At 37.0% G+C, this 23288-nt stretch overlaps 2 protein-coding genes across 3 annotated transcripts; one reads left to right on the top strand and one right to left on the bottom strand.

Annotated features, from left to right (window-relative positions):
• Positions 1 to 14558: 14558 nt before the first annotated feature.
• On the bottom strand, positions 14559 to 23173 carry LOC136257074 (ubiquitin-conjugating enzyme E2-17 kDa-like). Of its 2 annotated transcripts, none has more exons than XM_066050188.1 (7): positions 23080 to 23173; positions 21773 to 21844; positions 15743 to 15831; positions 15502 to 15638; positions 15075 to 15141; positions 14978 to 15005; positions 14559 to 14927 (listed from the first exon to the last, which is right to left on the bottom strand). In XM_066050188.1, the coding sequence occupies exons 3-7, from the start codon at positions 15760 to 15762 to the stop codon at positions 14676 to 14678; spliced, it is 504 nt and encodes a 167-aa protein (XP_065906260.1). In that variant the 5' UTR covers positions 15763 to 15831; positions 21773 to 21844; positions 23080 to 23173; the 3' UTR covers positions 14559 to 14675. The 2 variants fall into 2 exon arrangements, with proteins under 2 accessions (XP_065906260.1, XP_065906261.1); XM_066050189.1 differs by having other exon boundaries at positions 15075 to 15105; positions 23080 to 23168.
• Positions 15899 to 17316, top strand: LOC136257073 (E3 ubiquitin-protein ligase DDB_G0292642-like). Its single transcript, XM_066050187.1, has 2 exons — positions 15899 to 16059; positions 16291 to 17316. The coding sequence occupies exons 1-2, from the start codon at positions 15985 to 15987 to the stop codon at positions 17197 to 17199; spliced, it is 984 nt and encodes a 327-aa protein (XP_065906259.1). The 5' UTR covers positions 15899 to 15984; the 3' UTR covers positions 17200 to 17316.
• Positions 23174 to 23288: the final 115 nt, after the last annotated feature.

Genomic DNA, 23288 nt, shown 5'->3' with positions numbered 1-23288 from the left:
GACTGTTAGCCTTGAATCAGGCTAAATGCCAAAACTCCAAGGTCAACCAAATCTCAATTATAAGCCTTCTATGCATGTGAATTAAACCATGTCCATAGCCACCAGGCAAACATGATTTGGACCAAGATGTGTGTGTAATTTCAATGTATCTAGTCAGACTTGAAATGGAACACACATTAGTTACATACCACCTAAGAATCCTAGGATTTCTTAAGTGTAACATTTCACATGCTTCACTTCAAACAAAATAGGCTAAATTTGTTTGTCTAATTTCAAGTGATTCCCTGGTCCATGAAATTACAGTGGGATCACATGTATTTGTTACAGTGCGGGCTGCTCTGTGTTGGATCTACTCTAGAGTTGAGGTAGACTGCCAATGTACCGACACTGTTGTAGCATATTTAAGTGGAGGACAAATGAATACAGTAATGCTAGATTATTTATGTATACAAATTTTTCGTAATGAAATTGATATCCCATTTTGATTTGTACCTCCACCTTGCAACATATTCAAGAACAAGAAGTTACCACCCTTTTAATCTCCAATCAGTGTCGTTAATTAACCAAGAACTCACCAATCTTTGTTTGTTCTGTCTACAATTTTGCTTTGGAACAATAATTATCTCTAAAGGCTCTAATTCATAAAGTATTTAAATCTGTAATTCACCTTATTGTAGTGGTACTAATTTTATTGATTTGTCTGTATGTTTTCTTCATTTTCCTTTGAAGTTGTACAGTATAGGTAAACAAAGATAATTCTCTCCCATCTTATTCTAGGATTTCTATTGACTAAGAAAAACTTACTAGTAATTATTTGTATACAGGCTCAAATTGAGAAAATATAAAGAAAGTGAATTAATATTATAGTCAGTTTGCTTTTGGATATTTAATGTCTCCAACTGCAACAAAAATTTGATGAATCCATGCATCTCATCGCTGGTCGTCTGAACATTCTGAAAGTGATACCTCACTCAATCAACCATATATTCTGTTTATTAGACTGAATAAAGTCATGATCACCTAGCCTTTTCCTGTCACCAGTAACTTTCTAGTTAATTTCTCTGTGGATATTATGCTCTGAAACTGAAGAAATTGAGTGATCTTCTAAACTATCTTGTCAAGATCAGCAGAAACAACTGACATCCAATCGGCTACTGTATTGTAGTAACAAAACTTGCCTTGATCATGTAATAAATGAATTGAAGAGACCTGCTTGATATATCAGGTAGTAGAACAATCACTGCATGAGACAGCTATTAATATTTTATTGTCATCCTATTCCATTTTCCTGGAGGCTCCACTGATAAAATGCAATTTCAGCAATGATAGCGGCTAGCCAAGCTGCAAGTTTTGATTCAGAAAGCATTCCATTCTGTAAAATAGACTCCATCCTGGATTCAACTCCCTACTCAGGCTGAGATATCTGGCATTTAGTCCACTACTCTGTTAATGAATCATTGATGTTCACGCAATGTAGCCCCCTAGGGGTATTGATGAAAGCCGGAATGGAACGGAACGGAATCAATCGGATGGCGCGCCAAGTGTAAAACAGATTGTGCACTGTTTCTAACTGTCACACAATAACTAGAATTGTGCTAGAATTAGTTCTTTTCTGTTTATAGGCATGCTAGTAATCGTTCGCTCGAAAGTTCTTTTAAATGCCCACCACGTGGCAAGGTGTGTGTAAATAAAATCCATCCAGTTTAGTTTAATCCTGATGTAGAAGTACTTTCTTTACCATTCAAAAAGCTAAACTACTATAGTATTTTCATGTTGTAGCAGTATTCAAGCCTTATTAGTGCAAGTGTCGCTGGTTTTCTGAAGCGACTAATTCTACCATTCTAAAAAAAACAAAACAAACTAATTCTACCATTATTGGCAGCGATTTACGAGAGTTAGCAAACTGCAGTATGTTGTATTAACAGTGCTTACAAAAAAATAGGTTAACAACTTAGCTAAATCATAGATATTATATACTACGTACCCGGAATTGCGTACTGACTTCGTTAACACTTATCAACACTGCCAATCCGAGTTGTACTTCAATACTTCAAACACTTTCTGTTCAGTGCAAGTTTGCAGACTCTGCCGAGCTTGAGACCTCTTGTCGAACTTGGAACCGATTACTATCCAGTATGCATCCTGGTCAGCTGTCATTTCTTTTGCGGGCGGCTTCGGACACTCTGCCAACTGCCATGAACTTGCGAAGGTGGAATATACAATGTCATGCAAAATGTGTACTTTGTGATTCCTCACGTCCAACTACTGCTCATGTCTTGGGGGGCTGTCCGGTTGCGTTATCTCAGGAAAGGTACACTTATCGACATGATTTAGTCATTCAGTCTTTGGTCGACAGTTTCATCAGGGTTTACATTGACTTGCCCTATATCCGGGTTTATGCTGACCTTCCTAACTTGCGAGCCAGTGAGTCACCCCCATCTACACTTCTACCTAATGTGATTGTGACCCCCTTTAGACCAGACATTGTTATCCATAATACCGTCACTTCTAGTATACCTTTATTTGAACTGACATGTCCATTGGACAGTGCCCACCATCTTGAGCAGGCTAGATCTCGCAAACAAAATAAGGCTGAATACCACCAAATTCTATCAGAGCTAGATCGGTTAAATGTTACCAACTTTTATGAGACTCTTGAGATCAGCGTTTTAGGTCACTTCCAGCAATTTTCAGTCACTAACACTTACAATGTACTACATTTTATTGATAAGGACATCAATATCACAAGGTCACTGGTTCGACGGATGCTGGATGATGCCTCGAAGGTTTGTATGACTGCATCCCAGAGGATTTTTATGGCAAGGGATTGCCGAGAGTGGTTGTGATAATGTACTTGTAATTTAATATTTTTGTTTTGTTTTGTAATCGTTGTTTTTGTTTGTAATTGTAATTACTTTTCTCCCTTGCCATGCCCACGTTGGTATCACTTGATCACCAGCCTTGTGGTCGCATGTGACCGAGGGTTACTGAATTTGTAAATGTATATACATGTCTCATTTATTATGATGGTTTCAACAAATACGGTCTTCTGTTAGTAATCGTAAACGTTTCCCGTAAAACCGGCCACCTCCTGGCGATTTTACTAATACGAAAGATTTAACCTCTTCAACATTTTGTAAACAGTGAAAGGATACACTCGAACACTTCTCAATAGACTGAATTACCAGGAAAACGCTTGAAATACAGCATAAGCATCGTGTAAGTGATTTTACAAACCTCAATCTCGCTACCATATTTCATCGAATAACGACTCAAAAAACCAAGCTACAATCGTCATGTCTACCTTAAACGATTCGCCTGCATCCACTCAACCAAAAGCATCATAGTAAGTGAGGTATTTAGCCATTTAACAAGAGCTGAGATCCCCAAACACCTTTCAACAGCACGAATCGGATACCACTATTTTACCACTCAGCTCGTGCCGATTTTCTGGCTTTGACACTTAGCCGATCAGAATCTGTCTTCTAGCCATTGGAACTGTAGAGGGTAGCAGATATGATGCTGTTGAGCTCCAGTACTATGCCGCCTAGTACAACACTTGCGCGGTACACTACAAAGGAAAAGTGTTAACGAGTACAACGATGATCGTTCCTTTGAAAACCGGCGGTACACAATCCCGGGTACGTAGTATATACTATCTATGGCTAAATGATCGTTGTTCAGCTTAGACGATTGTACAATACATTCTTGCAGTGGGAATTAAATAGAGTGGTCGAGCAAATGACTTCTAGCATGTGTATAGAACTCAATTGGAAACAGCGCACAACCTGTTTCAAACGATTTTTTAACTTGGCGCACGCCCCTATTGGTTCCGTTCTGTTCCATTCCGGCTTTCATCAGTACCCAGCCTCCTTGAGGTATCTGAATGTTTGCTCCTCACACACTGCACAAAATTCCTTTAGATTCTGCTTAGACTGAATTGGTTCAGCTTGTCACCATACTTGTTTCCTTTGTACTACACTCTAGTGTAGCTACATACTGATTTATGCCGATTAGAAAGGCTGGGCCCCAGACTGTACATTCTAAAGTCAAAGTAAGCAAAAACAATTCACATACTAGTAAAAACAAGTCATGCATTAAGTTCCCTACGAAGATGAACACATTGAAACAGCTATTCCCACAATTACTACTTCGTTACTAATGACAACCAACAAGAACCCACAATCGATCCTTAAATTCGTTTTATCTTTCTTGAGGTGCGTTTGATTACCTGCTGGAAGTGCCACCGATAACTTGTACAGCAATGGTAAGCTGCTAGCTTCAATTTGAGAAAGCATTCCGTTCCGTAGTTTAGTCCATCATTTCGTTCCGTTCCGTTCCGTTCCGTAGAATAGACCCCACCGACTCATCCAGTGTTTAATGTGTTTTATTTTGTAGCCGCTATCTGTTTAATGTTTTCGTTTATGTGAAAAAAATCTGTCTAGCTACCTATTTATCGTCGTCACGAAAATGTGAAAAAGCGTGCTTAGCTATGAAGCTCGAATACGTGACACCGAGCATGAATTTGACACCTCGATTTCTGCATCGATGTTTGGAGATCGATGCAAAATCATCGATGTTTTTAGATCGATGCTATAACATCGACTACAAAACATCGATCAAATCGATTTTAAAACATCTGTAGCTATTAAACTTCGATTACAAAACATCGATCACATCGATTTAAAAACATCGATGTGACGGTTTTTATCGAATTCAAAATATCGATGTTAAATAAAAAATTTACCTGATTTTTGTCGCATTTGGCGTTCCACATGGCTCGGCATGGCACCTTTACTCTTCTTGTTTTCTCTGCAACGGGTGGGATGGCTGATCAAGCAATTGTGTTTTACAAACGTCTAGCTTTCCTCATTCCAGAGAAGAGGAATGATCGGCTATGCTGCTGTTCACTCAGGAGCCCTTCAAGGGACGGTCCTTGGCCCTTTGATGGATCTTCTATATATTAATGATATAACAGAACATGTAAATTCGCCACTACAGTTGTTTGCTGATGACTTTACTTTATCACCATGCACCAAGGAGGATGCCATTTAACTTTAGCATGATCTTGATCAACCACACAAATGGGCAACTATGTGGCAATTAAGATTCAATGTAACCAAATGTACTATTATGCGGTTTACCAGATCATTATCACAAATCATTTTCAACCACAAGCTAGCTAAACAATCACAATTTCAGTGGGTACATCAAACCAACACTCCTACCTTGGTGCTACATTGGATAACAAACTATCATGGTCTCCGCACATTAATAATATAGCTGCCAAGGCCAATAGAACATTAAACTTCTTGAAATGCAATCTGAGTTGCTACTCATCTAACATCAAAACAACAGCCTACCTTACAATAGTACAACCATCAATGGAATACGCTGCAGTCATCTGGGACCCATACCACCATAACAATATTCAGCAGCTAGAGAAAGTACAGCGTAGGGCAGCTAGATGGGTCCTAAATGATTTCAATCGATTCAGCTCAGTTACAGCATCTTTCTTGGCCAAGCCTTCAGCTGAAACAGATTACAAACACTTTTCAAAATTATACATCAAGATTATTCACTGTCAATTCCTCCTCATTTTATTTCAATGACAAGATCCACCAGACTATAACACCCACATCATTTTATTCTACCAAACTCATCCACCTATTCACACCAACAGAGCTTTTACTCCAGATCAATTAAGGATTGGAACAACTTACCATCTTCGGATCCATAATTGAGAGCAACAATATTGGCTCTTTTCGGCAGAACTGCAAACATTGTATGGAACTCAAATAACTATAATCTTTGTAACTACCGTACGTAGCTAAATTTATTTTGATTGCTTTTTTCCCTGAACTTATATCAGCTGTGCTGTCTGCTCAGTAACAATAATAAAGAAGAGGATTACTATGCAGTATGCTGCTGTAATGGGACTAAATAGATGTTGCCTGTCTTTTTCTCTACCTCGCTTCGATACAAAGTATCCCACTTGGCCCCCACACTTTTCGCCATTTTTGCGTTATTTTCGCGTTGTGACGTAATTGCGGATAAGGCTCATTCGATAATGGCTAAGGCTATAGGCTTGGATTTTTTCACTGTTCGACCCAACAGGTGCCTTTTGGCATACCGAAGTACATGCAATGCCTTCTTCATGGACTTACCAGTGTCCTTCTTTGTGTCCCATTCATCTTCGCTGACAGTGAAAGGTGTCAATTTGATGGCTTCCCTTCATAACGGAAATCGTCCGTATTTATTATTATTATTATATTATTATATTTGTTACTGTGCAGAAATCAAAAAGATTGTTGTGCACAGGTGTGATCATAATGCATGTTCAGGTTGGTACAAAACTCATCTAAGGTAGGGGAGTGAATTACAAAGGGGGGGAGTGTGTTCCAGAGTCTGATTGTAGAAGGGAAAAAGGAAAATTTATAGGAGTCAATCATAGTGACAAGCTGTTTATAACATCCTTCCCTTGATGGACGATGATTAGGTATTAGATCATTTGTAGGTATACTTAGATTGCCATTAATTATCTTATACATTGTAGTTATCTTAGACTTGTTTCTTCTTTCTTCGAGGGTAGGTAAATTTAATGATGACATCATTCTTGTTACACTACTAAATCTAGAAAAATTATTGTAGCAAAATCTGGCTGCTCTCCTTTGGATGGATTCAAGTTGGTTTATATTGGTGTGGGTGTGGGGGGCCCAGACAGAGGATGCATATTCAACAATGGGGCGGACCATCATCTTGTAACAATTGTTCTTAACAGAAACAGGGCATTGGTGAAGATTACGACGCAAAAATCCATTAACCTGGTTTGCTTTGCTAGTGACTCTTTGAATGTGTTCATTCCATGATAGTTTCTGGTCAATGGTGACCCCAAGATATTTTGTGTGAGGAACCTCAGAGATGATAGAATTCTCCAGATGATAGCTATAAATGATGGGATTTCTTTTATTGGTAATTCTCAAGTGTTCACATTTCTTAATGTTAAATTCCATCAGCCAAGTATGAGCCCATTCAGTAAGTTTGTCAAGGTCCTGTTGTAGGGCTGTACAATCGGATTCGGAATGTATGTAGGAGTACAGTAGGACATCATCTGCATACAGTTTAACTTTATTATTGACACAAGCAGGGAGATCATTTATATACAATAAAAACAGAAGTGGTGCAAGTACAGTACCTTGGGGTACACCAGAGAGAACTTGTTTAGAGTAGCTGTTTTTCCCTTCTAGCACTACATACTGGGATCTGCAAGTTAAAAAGGACTTAATCCACAATAGGATAGATCCATCAATCCCATAATGTTGGAGCTTGAGGTAGAGTCGGGAATGTGGAACCTTATCAAAGGCCTTACTAAGGCCATACCTATTGGATTTTATGTTGCACGGGCCCGACCGACTGTCTTTATTCATGACCTGAAATGATAATGATAATCACGTGATATAGGATCACGTGTGCCAAGATGGTCAATCTCGTATGTGCTAGTGAAAATCAGCTATTGGGATAACCAGGCTCCTCTCAGGGATTAAACCCTTCAAAAGGTTGAGCTTTAATGGTGAAGATATTCCAAACGAAATAGTTCTTATATTCAAGAGGTTTGATTCATTGTACAGCAATACATTATGGTGCTGCAGAACACCCTATATGTTTCATTAACGCTTTTTGTAGTTGTTGCTCTTTTTGTATGGTTCATAATACTTTAATTTTCTATTATGTACTAATTATTATTATCATTATCAAATCGACCTACCTACCCAAATTTTCTGAGGTTTTGCCCGCGCAACATAAGATCCAGTAGGTATGGCCTAAAGTCATTTACTGTGGAAATTAATTGTGTTTCACAACTCCTTTTGTGACGGAAACCATGTTGTTCATCGCATAGAATGTTAAAGGATGTTAAATGATTAGATACATTTGAATATACTATATGCTCTAATATTTTGCAGCAGATACATGTAAGGGACACAGGTCTATTTTTTTCTATTAATATTATTATTCCGGCCCTAATGGCACTCCCATCCTCCCCGATCTCTAGCTAGAAGTTAAACCTAATTTAATGTATATTTATAAAAAACAAAAAGCAGAAAAAAGCAGCTAGTGAAACCTACAGAGCCTACACAGATCTACAAAAATCGTCCGTATTTGTCATAGTGGCTATTTTGATAGCAGAGGCGCTTTTCAAACAGTTCTTGATTCGAAATGCAGCGTAATGGGTTAAACATAGCTGACAACGAAGCGTAGTGGATACTTCACTTTAAAAAGTTTTCAGATGATATGTGGGGCGTGCGGTGTCATTTCAGACGCGGTATATGCATGGGTTCACCAGTCATAATAATTATTTACAAAAAAGTTAACATTTGGAATTTTCAACTAGAGTAGGGACCATAGCACATCAATAAAGAGTACTGACACTACTGGAAGAGTTCTCATGAAAACCCAATGAAAGCACTTGACTGCTTACCAAATACTTTGTGATAAACAGTACGGCTTCAGACCCAATCACTCTTGCGAGACCCAATTACTTAATATTGTAGAAAAAATCCAGCTATCACTGGATCATCACCATGCAGTTGACCTAGTGTTCATCGATTTCCGTAAAGCATTTGATACTGTACCACACCAACGCTTAATGAAGAAACTACACCATTATGGAATTCAAGGCAACATCTATAATTGGATATTCAGCTGGCTAACAAAGAGAACGCAAAGGGTAGTCATCAAGGGTCACAGTTCAACATCTATTCATGTTGATTCAGGAGTTCCACAGGGTACAGTCTTAGGCCCACTAATGTTTTTATTATACATCAATGACATTACTACTAACATCACATCCAGTGTCAGACTATTTGCAGATGACTGTGTACTATACCTTGTCATTCACTCAGAACAAGATCATCATCTTTTACAACAGGACTTAAACTACATCATCCAATGGACTAAGCGATGGCAGATGAGCCTAAATACCAACAAATGTGCTATACTCACCTGTTCTAGATCTACCTCACCACCTGAGTTCCAGTATTACATAGACGATGAAGCACTTACTCGTACAAATCAGCATCTATATCTTGGAGTCCTATTCCACTCATCAATGTCATTCTCTCCACACATTAGCAACATCACTAGTAATGCAATAAAGTCACTAAACTTTGTGAGACGTAACTTAAACAATTGTGATGAATCAGTTAAATCCGCTGCTTACCTGGGACTAATTCGACCAAAACTAGAGTATGCATCCTCAGTCTGGGATCCTCACTTATCTAAAGATATCCAAGCCATTGAGAGGGTGCAGAGAATTGCTGCCAGATGGGTAAAATCTAACTACAACTGGGAAAACAGTGTGACCAGCATGCTTTCAGAGTTGCAATGGCCCGCATTGAACATTAGAAGACAAATTTCAAGGCTCTCTATCTTATACCAAGGACTACACAATTCAGTTTCACTAGAAATACCTACCTATATTACAGCCACTACCACCACACCCTTCACTAGATTTCAACATTATTTTCACTTCAATATACCTACTGCTAGAACTAATTTTTATCAAAATAGTTACTTTCTAAAATCCTTTCGTGATTGGAACTTACTACCCATTTCTGCTATCGAAGCTGCTACTCTAGATAATTTTACTAATCAACTACGTAAGTTATTAATTGTATAACTATATTATCGTAACTTTTCTTTTTTATTGTAATATATGCACTATAACTCACTGATTGATTATAACTAGCAATTATATGTATGTACTGTATGCTGTAACTTATTATTTATGAATAGTAATTGTAATCAACACATGCACTGTTTATTATTAGTAACTGTAGCATACACAATGTAGCATACATACTTTAACTTATTGATTGTAACGTGTTCTGTGATTTACATCCTAGGCAAACCAGCTGTGCTGCCTGTCTAGTAATTAATAATAAAGAATAAAGAAAAAAAAGCAATTTTGAAAACCTCTGAAAATGTCAAAAACCCTCTGAAAAGTCAAAATTTCAATGGGTGGCCAAGAATTTTCATTACATTTTCACATACTAAACCTATGAAAATCCATTGAAACTTTACCAATGAATACTCCATGAAATTATTTTTCATAGGATTTTCATTGGTTACTTTCATTGGATATTCATTGATTTTTCCAATGAAAATACTATGAAAATAAAAATTCATTGGGGACACCAATGAAATTTTGACTTTTCATAGGTTTCTTTGAAATCTTTATTGGATTTTCAAGGCCAAATTGTCCTGTAGTGAGAAACAAGCTGGAGTAGTGCATGATATTAAATCACAGTAAAACAATAAGAAATGTTATATCCCTACTGTGCTAAAGATACCATTATGGAAATGCACAGTAGGGATATAACACTTCTTGTTGTTTTACTGTGATTTAATATCATGCACTACTCCAGCTTGTTTTAGTACTTTTTATCAATGTGCTATGGTCCCTACTCTAGTCGAAAATTTCAAATTTTTCTGTGTACTTGTATGGTTAGCTATCAATCTAGAATCCATTTAAAACTAGAACTGATCCATTTAAAATGAAAATTGGAACTTGATTGAAGACCATGCCAAGGAGTTCTAACGTAAACACTGCACGCATACAAAACAACACTCATGGCTGGATCAATAACATGGAAGATGTTCAGATTTTATGGAGGAAATTTCAATTGCAAAATGCATGGTCTATACGTATTTCTATGCAGAGGTTAATTGCAATGTACAGGTTATTCTGCTATGCACTTGCACTAGTGCACAACTGACTGCACAACATTCTACCATGCAGTGTCCATATCATTGCTAATATCATGTACTGTGATGTCATTGTATCCCTGAATTTACAAAAAATTGAAGTCAATAATTTATCTTTTAGATTGCATGAACCATTTGCAGCTTTACGTGTATCTATTGGAAACTTATTGATGTTTGCAACAATATATTGTTATTTCATGATCATGGAGATGATGATTTACTTTTTTTCATTATATGTAATCAGCATTGTACTGCCTTTCCAATTATCATTATCATGATTGGGACTTGGGAGTTTAGTACATTATACTGAGCCAGTACTTACATAGATGTTTTATATCATTAGCTTTGTACTTGTAAATTTTCATCACAGCTATTGTGGTCACGTATGATGTGCATTGATAATTCACTTTTTATTTAAAGATGATATCTTTACTTGGAATAGCAACAGAACTGTGTATGTGTGATGTGAGCACCCTACCCCTGTTTGTACTGAAATATAGTGGAACTTTAAATAGAACTTACTATATAAACTGAATGTCAAAGTAATCAACTCTTCCATTAGTGCATATCAGTTTTTTAAAAATAACTTTGATTGTACACTCAATCGCAGAAATTTAAATTGCTGTTTAGGGGCAGAAATTTCAAATGGTCCCCAGTACTCCCCACAAATTGAGCACTAATATTTTGAAAGCTGATGTATTCTATTTCATTTGGATATTAAGCACTGATTAGAGTGGAGAATCGATAATCCAATTGTTGGTAAATCAAATCATGAACTATTCAAACACCTACGTAAGTGACTGTTCAATTAGTGTATTTTGTCAATAGATGTGTATTCTATAATTAAAGTAATTTATAGTTACCAAGGCTCAATATCTTTTCAGTTATACAAAACAGTCTACCCTTCATATATTAGTTCGACTCTTCTACTTTAATGTATGAAGTATGATAACTATTACTATTCAGTGACAATACCATGCACCCATCCAATCAGTTCATTGTGCTACATGTTACAAAACTTCAACAGCTATAACATGTGTTCATAATTCGAGAGCAAAAATGTGAAACAGATTGTTGGAGGTCATATGCATTTGGTATGAAGCAAGTGTAGATAGTTTACCAGTCAATGCTAAAAACCAATGTGGCTATATATGATTCTTCACCCTTGGAAAACCGACTGTAAATTGGTTTAAATGAAACTTAGTTTTGCAACTTTAATGTTGTTTGGGGACTCTGTAAGTTAAAGATGGGTGTATCGTATTATAATTGAATTTTTAAAAATAACGGTACAGTATTGAGAAAATACCCCAGTATCATATAAACTCACTAAAAGATGGGTATGTTATGATTTACATTTATATCCACACCTGCATGTGTTGATACTTGGTATAGTAAAAGTTTTCTACCTTAAGGAGCATATAAAATGACAACTGTACTACAAAGTAAGGATTTAAATTTTTTTTTATTACTGTATAGGACTCCATCAAGGAGTATAACACACAGATACAAAACAAAATCAAAGTAAATTCAGATGATTTAACAAAACGTCCTTAAAACAGTTTATAGATGGCTGATTGACCACATCTTCTGAAGGATGGAAGTACCTCAATAATAAGGGCAGCTTATTATAAAGCAAGTGATTTGAGGTGAATACTTCTACACACATGCAGAATGCTTGATGGGAGTTTAAAATTTCCAATAGATTTTATAGTTACTACCTAAGTAAAGTCTAAGAAGTCAGTGTATCCCAGTAGACTAAAAGGTAAGCTCGTTACTCTCAGACAAGCTATTAGAATTCTGGCAGTGGTTTCTTGACAGTGATTATCATAAATGTCCAATTAAGAAACTTTCAAATACTTAATATAAAATTTGCTGCCATCTTTAGTTAATAACAGCAGTTTTTTATGCAGTCTATTGTGTGTGCGTGTTGTATAACTTATTAAACACCATTAACTTCATGGCCCTGTAACTAAACTTTTACAGATTTAGATACAAAATTGAAACTTCATAAAATGTATACTGTTGTTGAGTGATGTTATAGACTAGATTGCTTACTAACTATAAGCTAGTCACTACATATGTTCAACAATGTACACATTGCCTACAGGTATAATATTATAGATGGCAACCTTGAGTACACACACTAAACATAGTATTCCACTACAGTTCTGTGAGAAGGATACTTAAAGACTGTGAATGCAGGGAGTCAAAATCATATCAACTCAAAGCCTTAAAAAATCCCAGACCCATTGCTATTGGTTATTCTTGGAAAATTACTGAATAAGTATTTTGTTTGAGGTTTCTGGCTTCTTTAACATGATCCTTAGTTATAATAATGAAATTAATTTATATGGGTTTGTAGAAACTAAAAACTATATACTTATGTTGGCTTGCTGGCGTATCATGTACACACAACCCTGTGGAGTGATTGCAACATCATTTCTGGAATGATATACAGTTTTTAAAAAGACAACCCTTTCACATTCAGTATATACATTGCTGGAACCATTTGAGTAGAGCTCACTATGTTTTTGTTGCCTGCATCATGGTGTTCATGGGTTCAGTGGTAAAATTAATATATGTACTCATCATGTTGATGAGAATATATACATAGGCCAGTACTAGTGATGGGTATGAGAATTATTGTACATATTTAATTGCTACTCAAGATGCTACTTGCTTATAGTATACAATATCCTACGTTAATGTAAACATGACTGTACAAACATCATAAGAAGCACTATGCCACTGATTCAGGTATGCTGCATGATGAGAGCTTCAAATAATCTTACATTTAGTGTATAGTACCTAATTTGGTGAGCCATCCAATTCCTGGAATTCATGCAGCCAAAGATTCCCAAGGATATTGACATTATAAGCACCCATATGTGATATGGCTCATGACTAAAAAGTACATGTAGCTGCTGTTGCTTTGCAATGACTTATACTTGACTATTCTAAATTACCCACATACACTGCTTGCAAAGATAAAATTGATGCTTCATAATTATTATGATGACACAGGCCTTTATTCCATACATATTAATGTACAGAGCAGCAGTTTAGTATATGTGATCACGTACGTTTGAGTGCAATGCTTCCTAAACAATTTTGTCTCTTAGCTTACAAGATACAAAGTAGTTTATGAAATTTGGACCACTTTAAATAACCTAGTTAGATAGAAGTTTCTTTGATATGTCATTTGTTTACATGACTGTACATCTGGAAGACTTAAAATTCTATAGTTCATAGTAGGATACAGTGTAGATGTATATTTATAATTTAGTTGTTATATCACCCAAGAATTGGGTCTAATGTTTTATTTGGAATAAAGTCCTTTGTTACATGTTTATTATATGTATATATAGCATAGTTTTGATTTTAGTCTGGTTCATCAGTATCATTACACAAGTCTAGTACACTAGGCATTTCATATTAAAGTATTATATAGTAATCCATGTGTATACATATCTAACTCCAGTGCATGATTAATAGTGTTGCATTAGGCCCAACTTAGGACGCACATCAGATAATAACAGTGTGGATGTTTGACTACAAAAATACCGCTAACTAAATACCCAGCAGAATTCCAAGAAAACCCATTATAGACACTTACTAGGGAATTTTATGCTATTACACAACCTGGCTTCTTTCACATAATATTTTTTATCATTGTTGCATGACTTGTCAACATCATATCCTCGTAATACACCTCAAGTGCTATATCTATAGCTAACAGCATAGAGATGTTTGTGTTATAGTGCTTGTATACACAGTTGCTGGTTTGTGTATGATTTTTCCATGTTGCTGACTTTAATAATGAAATCAAAGAATAATGCAATGTATAGTTATTATCATATATACTGGTTACATACATACAAATAGGTGGTGAAGAGTAGTTCTATAGTTAGTCATTTCTTCACACTGCATCTTGCCTTCTCTTCATACAACCTTCTGTTATGGAGGTAGATGCTATTTACATCATCGTCCACATAACTATCCAGTTGTGGTTGTGCTAAGGTGACAGCAATAGCATTAAGGATGCTCTCAATACAACTGGTGGATGGATCCCACTGATCTGGCTTAAGCAATCCAATGCACACTTGTCCATCTGACTGACTCACATTAAGATGATAGGGTATTGGGTGAACAAACTTTACTATCTAAAGTAAGAGTAAAAACTGTTTACCATATACTATACTGTAATCTCTACCTTTGGTGGCTCAAATGGATACTTCTGCCTTCAGTCATACAGTTAAGGAGAAAGGTGTGATGATGTGTAGGATTAAAAGTATTTGTGTAAAGGATACGATAATATTATTTCCAGTTTAAAAGTGGTTCCTGGAGTGACAAATAAAATCATGATCATGATGGGTGCTGGAAGTGTTATTGATTGTCATGAAATTAAATTAATGAAGTTTAAAAAAATATTATGCAGACAGGTATATATACACATATATAGTAAAAGATAAATAGGTAATAATCATCATTATTTAAAACCACTGGGTTCATAGCAACCTGCATGCTTATTTAAGTTGTGCCAATTGAGTAGCACATGTATTTGCAGAATTATGAGAAGTTGTGTTAAAAGTATAGCTACGTATATGTTTCAATGGTTATGCCTATGATAGGAGTCATTATTTCACACAGTCAGACATCAGGCCAACTAGGATGGTACATACATAGTCTATAATTCACTAAAACATACATATGCAAGATTCACACAGACTCCTGTACCTTCATATAGTGATTTCTTTGGTGCCAAGATATTGACATTCCACAAATGGATATTGGAGTCACTGGGTAGTTGTACTGAAATACCATTACTCTTGAGTAGAGCAGACTTATGTAAATCTTTCAACTCTTGTCTTAATCTGTACAGTGTACAAAATGAAGGATATATACGTAAATATATATTCCTCTGTACTTACACCAGCAAACATAGTACACACATTGATAAGTACAAGCACATAATTACCTGATTGTAGATGTCATCATGGATCACTTCTTAAAGTTGATTTGCAATATAAAATTTAAATTCTTGGTCTATATATAAGGGACTTCCAACTATACAAAAATACAAGGTGCATAATTGCATGTATCTGCATGTATTCACAACTACATGCACATTGCTACGTATAAATAGTTACCTACTAATAAATAGTTACCTACTAGTATGCGGTGGCATCAGTCTATTAGATTCACTGTAGTACAGAAGCCATGGCTGGTATGATTACCATCTTTATTAGTGTTACAGGTAGAAGGACAGATAGGATAAGCATGATCATTAAAGAGGTATGTATTTATAGTATATATATATATAGTGTGCCTTGTAGATAAACTTCTTGTTGTTTTGGTTACTTAGTTTGTCGCTTTGACTGCCTTACTATCAGTGTATACAGCTTTTAAGCATCTATTCTGATTTAAATTGCTGTGTTTATAAACACAAATTTGACACATTGGTAATGAAATGATATATAGTACAAATATGTTGATAACCATGTTGTCTGTACTTTAATTGTGTAGACAGCAACCATCAGGGAACTCTACCAGAAAGTCTGTGAAAGGGTTAATGTGGAGTTGGGAAACACAATTTTATTCTTTACCAACCAAATCCTACCTGCAGACAGTAATGATACACTGCAAGATTTTGACGTAGTAGCAAACTCAAATATCACACTTGTCCAGCGAGTTGTCGGTGGTGGAGCACAAATTTGTGGCAGAGATATTCATCCAACTGTAAGGCTGTCCAAGAACAAATGTATATTTTTACATGTTGATGATGATGATATATCCAAAAGGGTTGAAATGCCATGTGGTCACGCTGTGACTCCTGATGGACTGGCTGAATATGTTGATGGTGAGGTCAAGAAACGCAAAGTTAGAATCATTTGTCCTATAAGGAACTGTTGTGCTGAATGGAAGGCTTCTGAAATTGTGAAGAGAGGGTTAAAACCAAAAGAAAAGGAATCATTAGAAACTGGTTTGGCTAAAAATGTGTTTCGTGAACAAGGTTTTCTTGAATGTCCACAGTGTAGTGGTTTCATTGAGAGAAGTGGTAATGGTACAAGAATGAATTGTCACATTTGTCAAAAACGAGGGACTCCATATGAGTTTTGCTGGTCCTGTCAAAAAGAGTGGATTAACAAAGACAGTTACAGTAACTGTGGAAATATTCCTTGTGATCCAAATGCAGATTACCAAAAGATTCTCAGCACCTGCAAAACAAAGGTGCTGTTTGGAGTGAAAGTTCCTGAAGTGCGTGCTTGTCCCAGTTGTAAAAAGGCAATCAATCACAAAGAAGCCTGCAAGCACATGACTTGTCCAACCTGCCGTACACGTTTCTGCTATATCTGTTTGGCAGTCTACAATGGTCACTGGCCTTGTGGTGCCTACAACTCACCTTGTAAACTTGCTTCAGCACAAAAAGTGTGACTGTAACATGCAAACATGCTCTACTGCTAATACAATTTGTTTCATGTAATGCAACATATGATATGTAAATTACATATGTACGTATACACTGTAATAAGATTTTTGGCACATGCATGATTATGGTCAATAACGTAGTCTATAAAAACGAAGTGACCTGTATCAGGAGTCCAACAAAAGTACCACATTGTACCTTGCAGGCTAGTGTGCTAGCTACAGATTTCATGTTGACTAATTTCATGCACATGCTAAGTAGTTATAATTCAGAAGGCTCAGTCCTACATGTCAACAGTGCTTGGCCAGTCCTCTCAGTTGAATAGTTGTCCTCTCAGTTGAATAGTTATGTGGTTACGTATTTCTGTATGTGTAGATAGGCAAGCATCACATGATGTTTGGCTACTGTGCTAGTAGCATTTTTACTAATCATGATGATCCATGATGTCATGCATAAGACAGTTAAACACAAGTATGCATCTATACATGTCTTATCTGCATGTACTTGACCCTTGTGCCTTGGCTATAGATGTATGGATTCCGTATTGTTATTGTTATTAGCGCTTTACAGTGACCAGCACTGAAGGTCTGACAGCAACATGTGCTGCAGCCTTAGGACCTAATTGCAAGGACTTAGACTTAGTGACTTATAGCTGAAAAGGTGTAACAGAAAAGGGGCCAAAGTAAGGAAAAAAATCCCTCCAACCCCAGGATTCGAACTTCAGGTCACCCAATGTCTAGTCGGGGCCACATTCAGTCTCCTCCAGGAGGGATGGACTTTCTTCCTTAAACCTAAAGTATTTACTGTTATTAGCGCTTTACAGTGACCAGCACTGAAGGTCTGACAGCAACATGTGCTGCAGCCTTAGGATTACCTAACCTAATTGCAAGGACTTAGACTTAGTGTCTTATAGCTGAAAAGGTGAATTCAAATTTTTTTTTTTGCAAAAGTTTCTGTTTATCAAAGTTCTACATGTTTGCTAAAAGTTGTTCTATAACACACATCACATGTTTAAGAGCCTCTGCCTGGCTTGGTCTCTTAACATATTAACAACTATATATAAATGTTTGTAGACATCTTCTATACTTCATGATGGAGTTTTCAAGACCATTTGATTGCTATATAGATCAAATGACTGTAGGGTGGGTGGCTTATGTGCTGCAACACAGGTAGTAGGAAGTGTGGATAAACAGATAAATACATAACAAAATGTGATTTTATTGTGGAAAAGAATTTTAGTGTTACAATGTCATAGTATGAACTGTATAGCAAGTGTGGAGTTGTAGGCATATACACTGGTGGGATGACAAGAGCTTCACTTGTATTATGCTGGCTGATATGAGGGCTGATAGTTTAAAATTTTTGACACATTTTATTATGAAGCTCTTTGTAGACTGCTTTAATACAGTAACTATATGATTATTCTATCAGAGTATATCAATCATTATATTGATCTTGGACCTACAAAAATAGAAAATATAATTTTGGGTCATTTTGAAGGCTGCTGCCAACTGAGGTGAAGCTTTTCCCTTTCTGCCACTTTTATTAAGTTGATAATATGTGACTGGACCTGTGAAAATAGGGCATGTGGGCACATGATTTTGACCTACCTTTTCAAACTTTCATCACTCATAACTTTTTATACCATTATGCTATGACAATGAAGAGCATTGGATTGGCTTTATGATGCAAGTTGCAGAATGCAAATATTCTTTTCCAGTACTAAAATATGGCCTGTAGAATGATGGGGTGTAGTTTGTGCCCACATGCCCTGTTTTTGCAGGTACCGGTCACATGTAAACATGCTGTTGCATGGAGTACATGTATCTAATTGATTTTGCAACTAGTTTATGCTTGCTATATAACTATCTCAATTATTCATGATTTCTGTCATACTGTTATACTGGCATAAATACTTACCCATATACTAGCTAGAAAGGTGCTTACTATTACAAGGTTTACAACATCCCACATTGTTGTTGCTATATATGTATGATATGTGTGACCGGATCTACAAAAAGGGGTCATATAGCCTTAATTTCATGTACTTGGCAACCCATAACTTAACTTGTGTGTATGGTACCAAACTGAAATTTTGTCACCTTACACTCCCAACATAGCACTATCATTGTATTGACATTTACATCATTATCTCTGATCACTGATGATAATGGCTGTTTAGTGCCGGATTACTAGTGTAGCTGCAGGTTTGAGGCTGCCTAGATCCAGTCATGGATTTTTTCTCCTTTCTCCACCTTTTCAAACACACTTTCTGTAACAACTTTAAACAGGCTGTAAGACCAGGTGTCCTACAGACCTTCAGCACTTGTGCTGCAAAGCCTCAATAATAAATAAATAAATAAATAAAATTATATCAATGCTTGTAGCTACAGTACATTGGAAGGAAGGAAGGAAGGTGTGCGTGTGTATGTGTGTGTGTGTGTGTGTGTGTGTGTGTGTGTGTGTGTGTGTGTGTGTGTGTGTGTGCGTGTGTGTAGTGTGTGTGTGTGTAATGTGTGTGTGTGTGTGTAGTGTGTGTGTGTGTGTGTGTGTGTGCGTGTGTGTGTGTGTGTAGTGTGTGTGTGTGTGTGTGTGTGTGTAGTGTGTGTGTGTGTAGTGTGTGTGTGTAGTGTGTGTGTGTAATGTGTGTAGTGTGTGTGTGTGTGTGTGTGTGTGTGTGTGTGTGTGTGTGTGTGTGTGTGTGTGTGTGTGTGTGTGTGTGTGTGTGTGTGTGTGTGTGTGTGTGCGTGTGTGTGCAACACACACACATTACACATTAGTTACTTACATCATTGGTTACTTTAAATGTTACAGGTGAGGTGATTTGCAGTATAACTATAAGATGAAAACAGGGTTTTTATGTTGGCTGGTTCGGTGTTTTCTCATCTCCCTTTCCTGCACAAATTCTCAATTTCATCAATGGTAAAAGCAAAATGTGACAATGCCATGATGTGACAACCAAATGAAATACTAAGAATTTTACGATTTGAACTCAGAAAGGTTTTATTTGTGTATTAATGATTGATTCTAACCACTATTTTGGATTTAAATATTTAATACAGGTATATCACTCCCTCCAATAATTGTAATTATTAATTTAAAACAGCTTCCTTCCTTACTTCTCCACTACACTGTCTGGGTCACATGGCCTTCCTAACTGGAAGGGACAGACAGCAGCAAAAGTGGACAAACTTGCCACTAGTCCACATCTGGTATACTGGCAATGGTCATGGCACAGCTGCATGGAAACCAGAGGACCTATTGAAGTCCAGCAGCAGCATGTGCCCTAGCATTATAACAATTAAGCTGTGCTCACTTAGCTAATTCTAGATTTATTTTTGTATAGCCATCTTATGATTTGTGTTGACCCGGTATACAGGCAGTACCTTTACCGGTAATTAATCAAGACTCACGGTAGTGAGTCGCACGGCCAGTAAAGCAGAAACGCGCGCCGCAGACAATAAATGATAGTGGTCGCGTCATTTATTGTCTGCGGCGTGTTTCTGCTTTACTGGCCGTGCGACTCACTACCGTGAGTCATGACGCGACCACTACGTGAGGATATTACAGGAACGAACATTGTCAAATTCGGCCGTCCTGTAACTCACCCGCCACTTATGCTATCCCTCTGAAACTCTAGAGTTGAACTCATCGTGTCACTAGTAACTACCATACAAGCAGTGAAGCAAATCCATGCCGATTGTTTCGTGATCGAGATTGCCGACATCAAAGGGGAAGTTTCATTTTTTTATTTATCGCATGCGGTTAGACGCAACCGCAGGTGTATGCCTTGCGTTCCTTTGTGCATTCCAAACATTGATTGCCCTGCTATCGCTTCAGTATTCACTCAATCGCCTCAAGATTCACATCATCGATTTCACCATACATGATTATCCTACAGTCGTAATTTCAGCACCAAACGAAGTTTCAGTCGTCCTCAGTCGACCTAGAGGCCAAATACAAAACCCAGATTGTTGTTTTCCGCAATACTCGCTTGGCATATAGGGCAATGTGTCTTTAAACTGTTCTAAAAGTTTCGTTTAGATTGAAACATATGTTTTCGAGAATGGCTAGTTTGAAATTTGAATTTAGTCGCCCCCCTCCCCCCCCCCACGTAATTTGCTCTCTCGCATAGTATTTAAATGCAACAATACATAGTCTCCATTGCATCACTATCAAACAACACTAAGTGGAGGATATTGTTGCATCTCTAGTATGTACACTCTATCAGTACAACCTGTCTTAATGGCCACCAGTATAGAAAGACAACCTCTCTTGAAAAGCCAATTCCAATTGAGAATTTATACACTGTTACCTGCTTATTGAGTAAAGGTGGCAATAAACAAGTTCCACCGTAATTTATACACATGATCTGATCTGTATATTCTGTCAGTGGATGAGATCCACTTGGCCAGGACAAATGTGACCCAAATGTCCTGGATGATCCATACTCAACCCACTTATGACCCAGTGGCACAATGAAACTGAGTATAGAGAATACATTTATATTTATTTCTAAGATGTGTGGATGTGTGGACACATTACAACACATTACATGTACATACAAGACATGCTACGTACTGTTTTAGCATTTCAAGTCACCACATTATGTACGGACCAGTCAACAATGCTTCACAGTGCCCATCAGTAAACCTGAAGAAAAGTTACGAAAAATAAAAATTCACATAAGTACAATGAAACCTCATTAATATGGCCAGCTGTGGAACCAAAAATTTGGCCTGAATAACAAGGTGGCCTTATTAATGAGGTCATAAAGTACTGCTTAGCTATATTTGGGATCTACTAGAGGTGGCCAATATAATGAGGTGGTCTTATTAAAGAAGTGGCCGCTAAGTGAGGTTTCACTGTACATATAGTTCACAATGGTGAACAATATTAATAGTTAACAATATACACTGAAACCTGCAGGTCACTTGTGGAAGATTGCTCTCTACACAAAATGACACATTCAGAGATGGATGATACAGTAACACATTGTGACTTCAATACTCGTGATGTGTCACTGCTAGGCAGCAACCATATACACGGCACTGCCAATGCACAACATCACACTTGCTTGTACACACAATTTTGCTCAAGATTTTACAAATTGATAATTAAGGGGTGTGGAAACTAGCTGCTCGCTCGAAAGACTGTGTGGCAGCTGTTTCCCTTCTGTACAAGTGGCCACCAAGACAGGTCCACTGTGGATGAAAGCCAGGCATTAGATATTTGGTATTTCATGTGTTGAAGGCATTCCAGGGCTTCCGGTAGTCTCAAATCTCACCACAGTTTAACTCAGGCAGTGTTGTGGTCACCACTAAACCATTGGAATGCTGTGTTATGTGAAAAATATATCCTATATATGGATAATGACTTCATCACTTTCTTCATCAGGAGCTTATAAGGACCAATAGTGAAACTTTTTACACTTTGGGCTGACAGCCAACTGCCTAAGTCTGAAGCAGTGCCTTTGGTGCTCTAACAGATTGGCTGCCCCCTTGCTGCCAGCACTCACTGTCTCATACGTTGTCACACACTAAATCCATCTCTATAGCCAGTTAGAACAGTATGCTTCTTACCTTTTTTAAGGTGCAAAATGCAGCCACCTCTTTAAGCTAGGTCAGAAAATTTTTGTCCCTACGGCCTGAATAATGACCAGCTTTCACTGTACTATTAGTGATTAGTGATCATGTAGGATTATTTATTAAGATACTAAGATATACAAACGCTACAACCTCTAAATATAGCAGTAAATTTTTTACCCTGGTCCAATGTCTAATAATCGTGAGAGACTCTACTGTGACAAATACATGTTTATCATGATGTGCTAATCGCCTTTTTGCAATTAAGTTTTACAACACAAATACATGTATAATTAAACTCACCAATTGTGACTAAATCCCTTCAACACGAAAAGACAAGTAATGAGACAACCTTGGAGACAACAGCCACACAAGCCTATTCTGGTGCGCTTATTTAGTAGTAATATAAATTTTAAAGGCGTTTATTTACAACAGGACATAATTACGCACCCCTCTATTGTCTCTGTACATACTTGCCTTTTCTTTACTATTCTCATTTCATTTCACAAGAT

This window comes from Dysidea avara, chromosome 5 (genome assembly GCF_963678975.1).
Source record: "Dysidea avara chromosome 5, odDysAvar1.4, whole genome shotgun sequence".
Classification (NCBI taxonomy): domain Eukaryota; kingdom Metazoa; phylum Porifera; class Demospongiae; order Dictyoceratida; family Dysideidae; genus Dysidea; species Dysidea avara.
The sequence above is the reverse complement of the archived record's forward strand: the minus strand, read 5'-3'. Positions and strand labels throughout refer to the sequence as shown.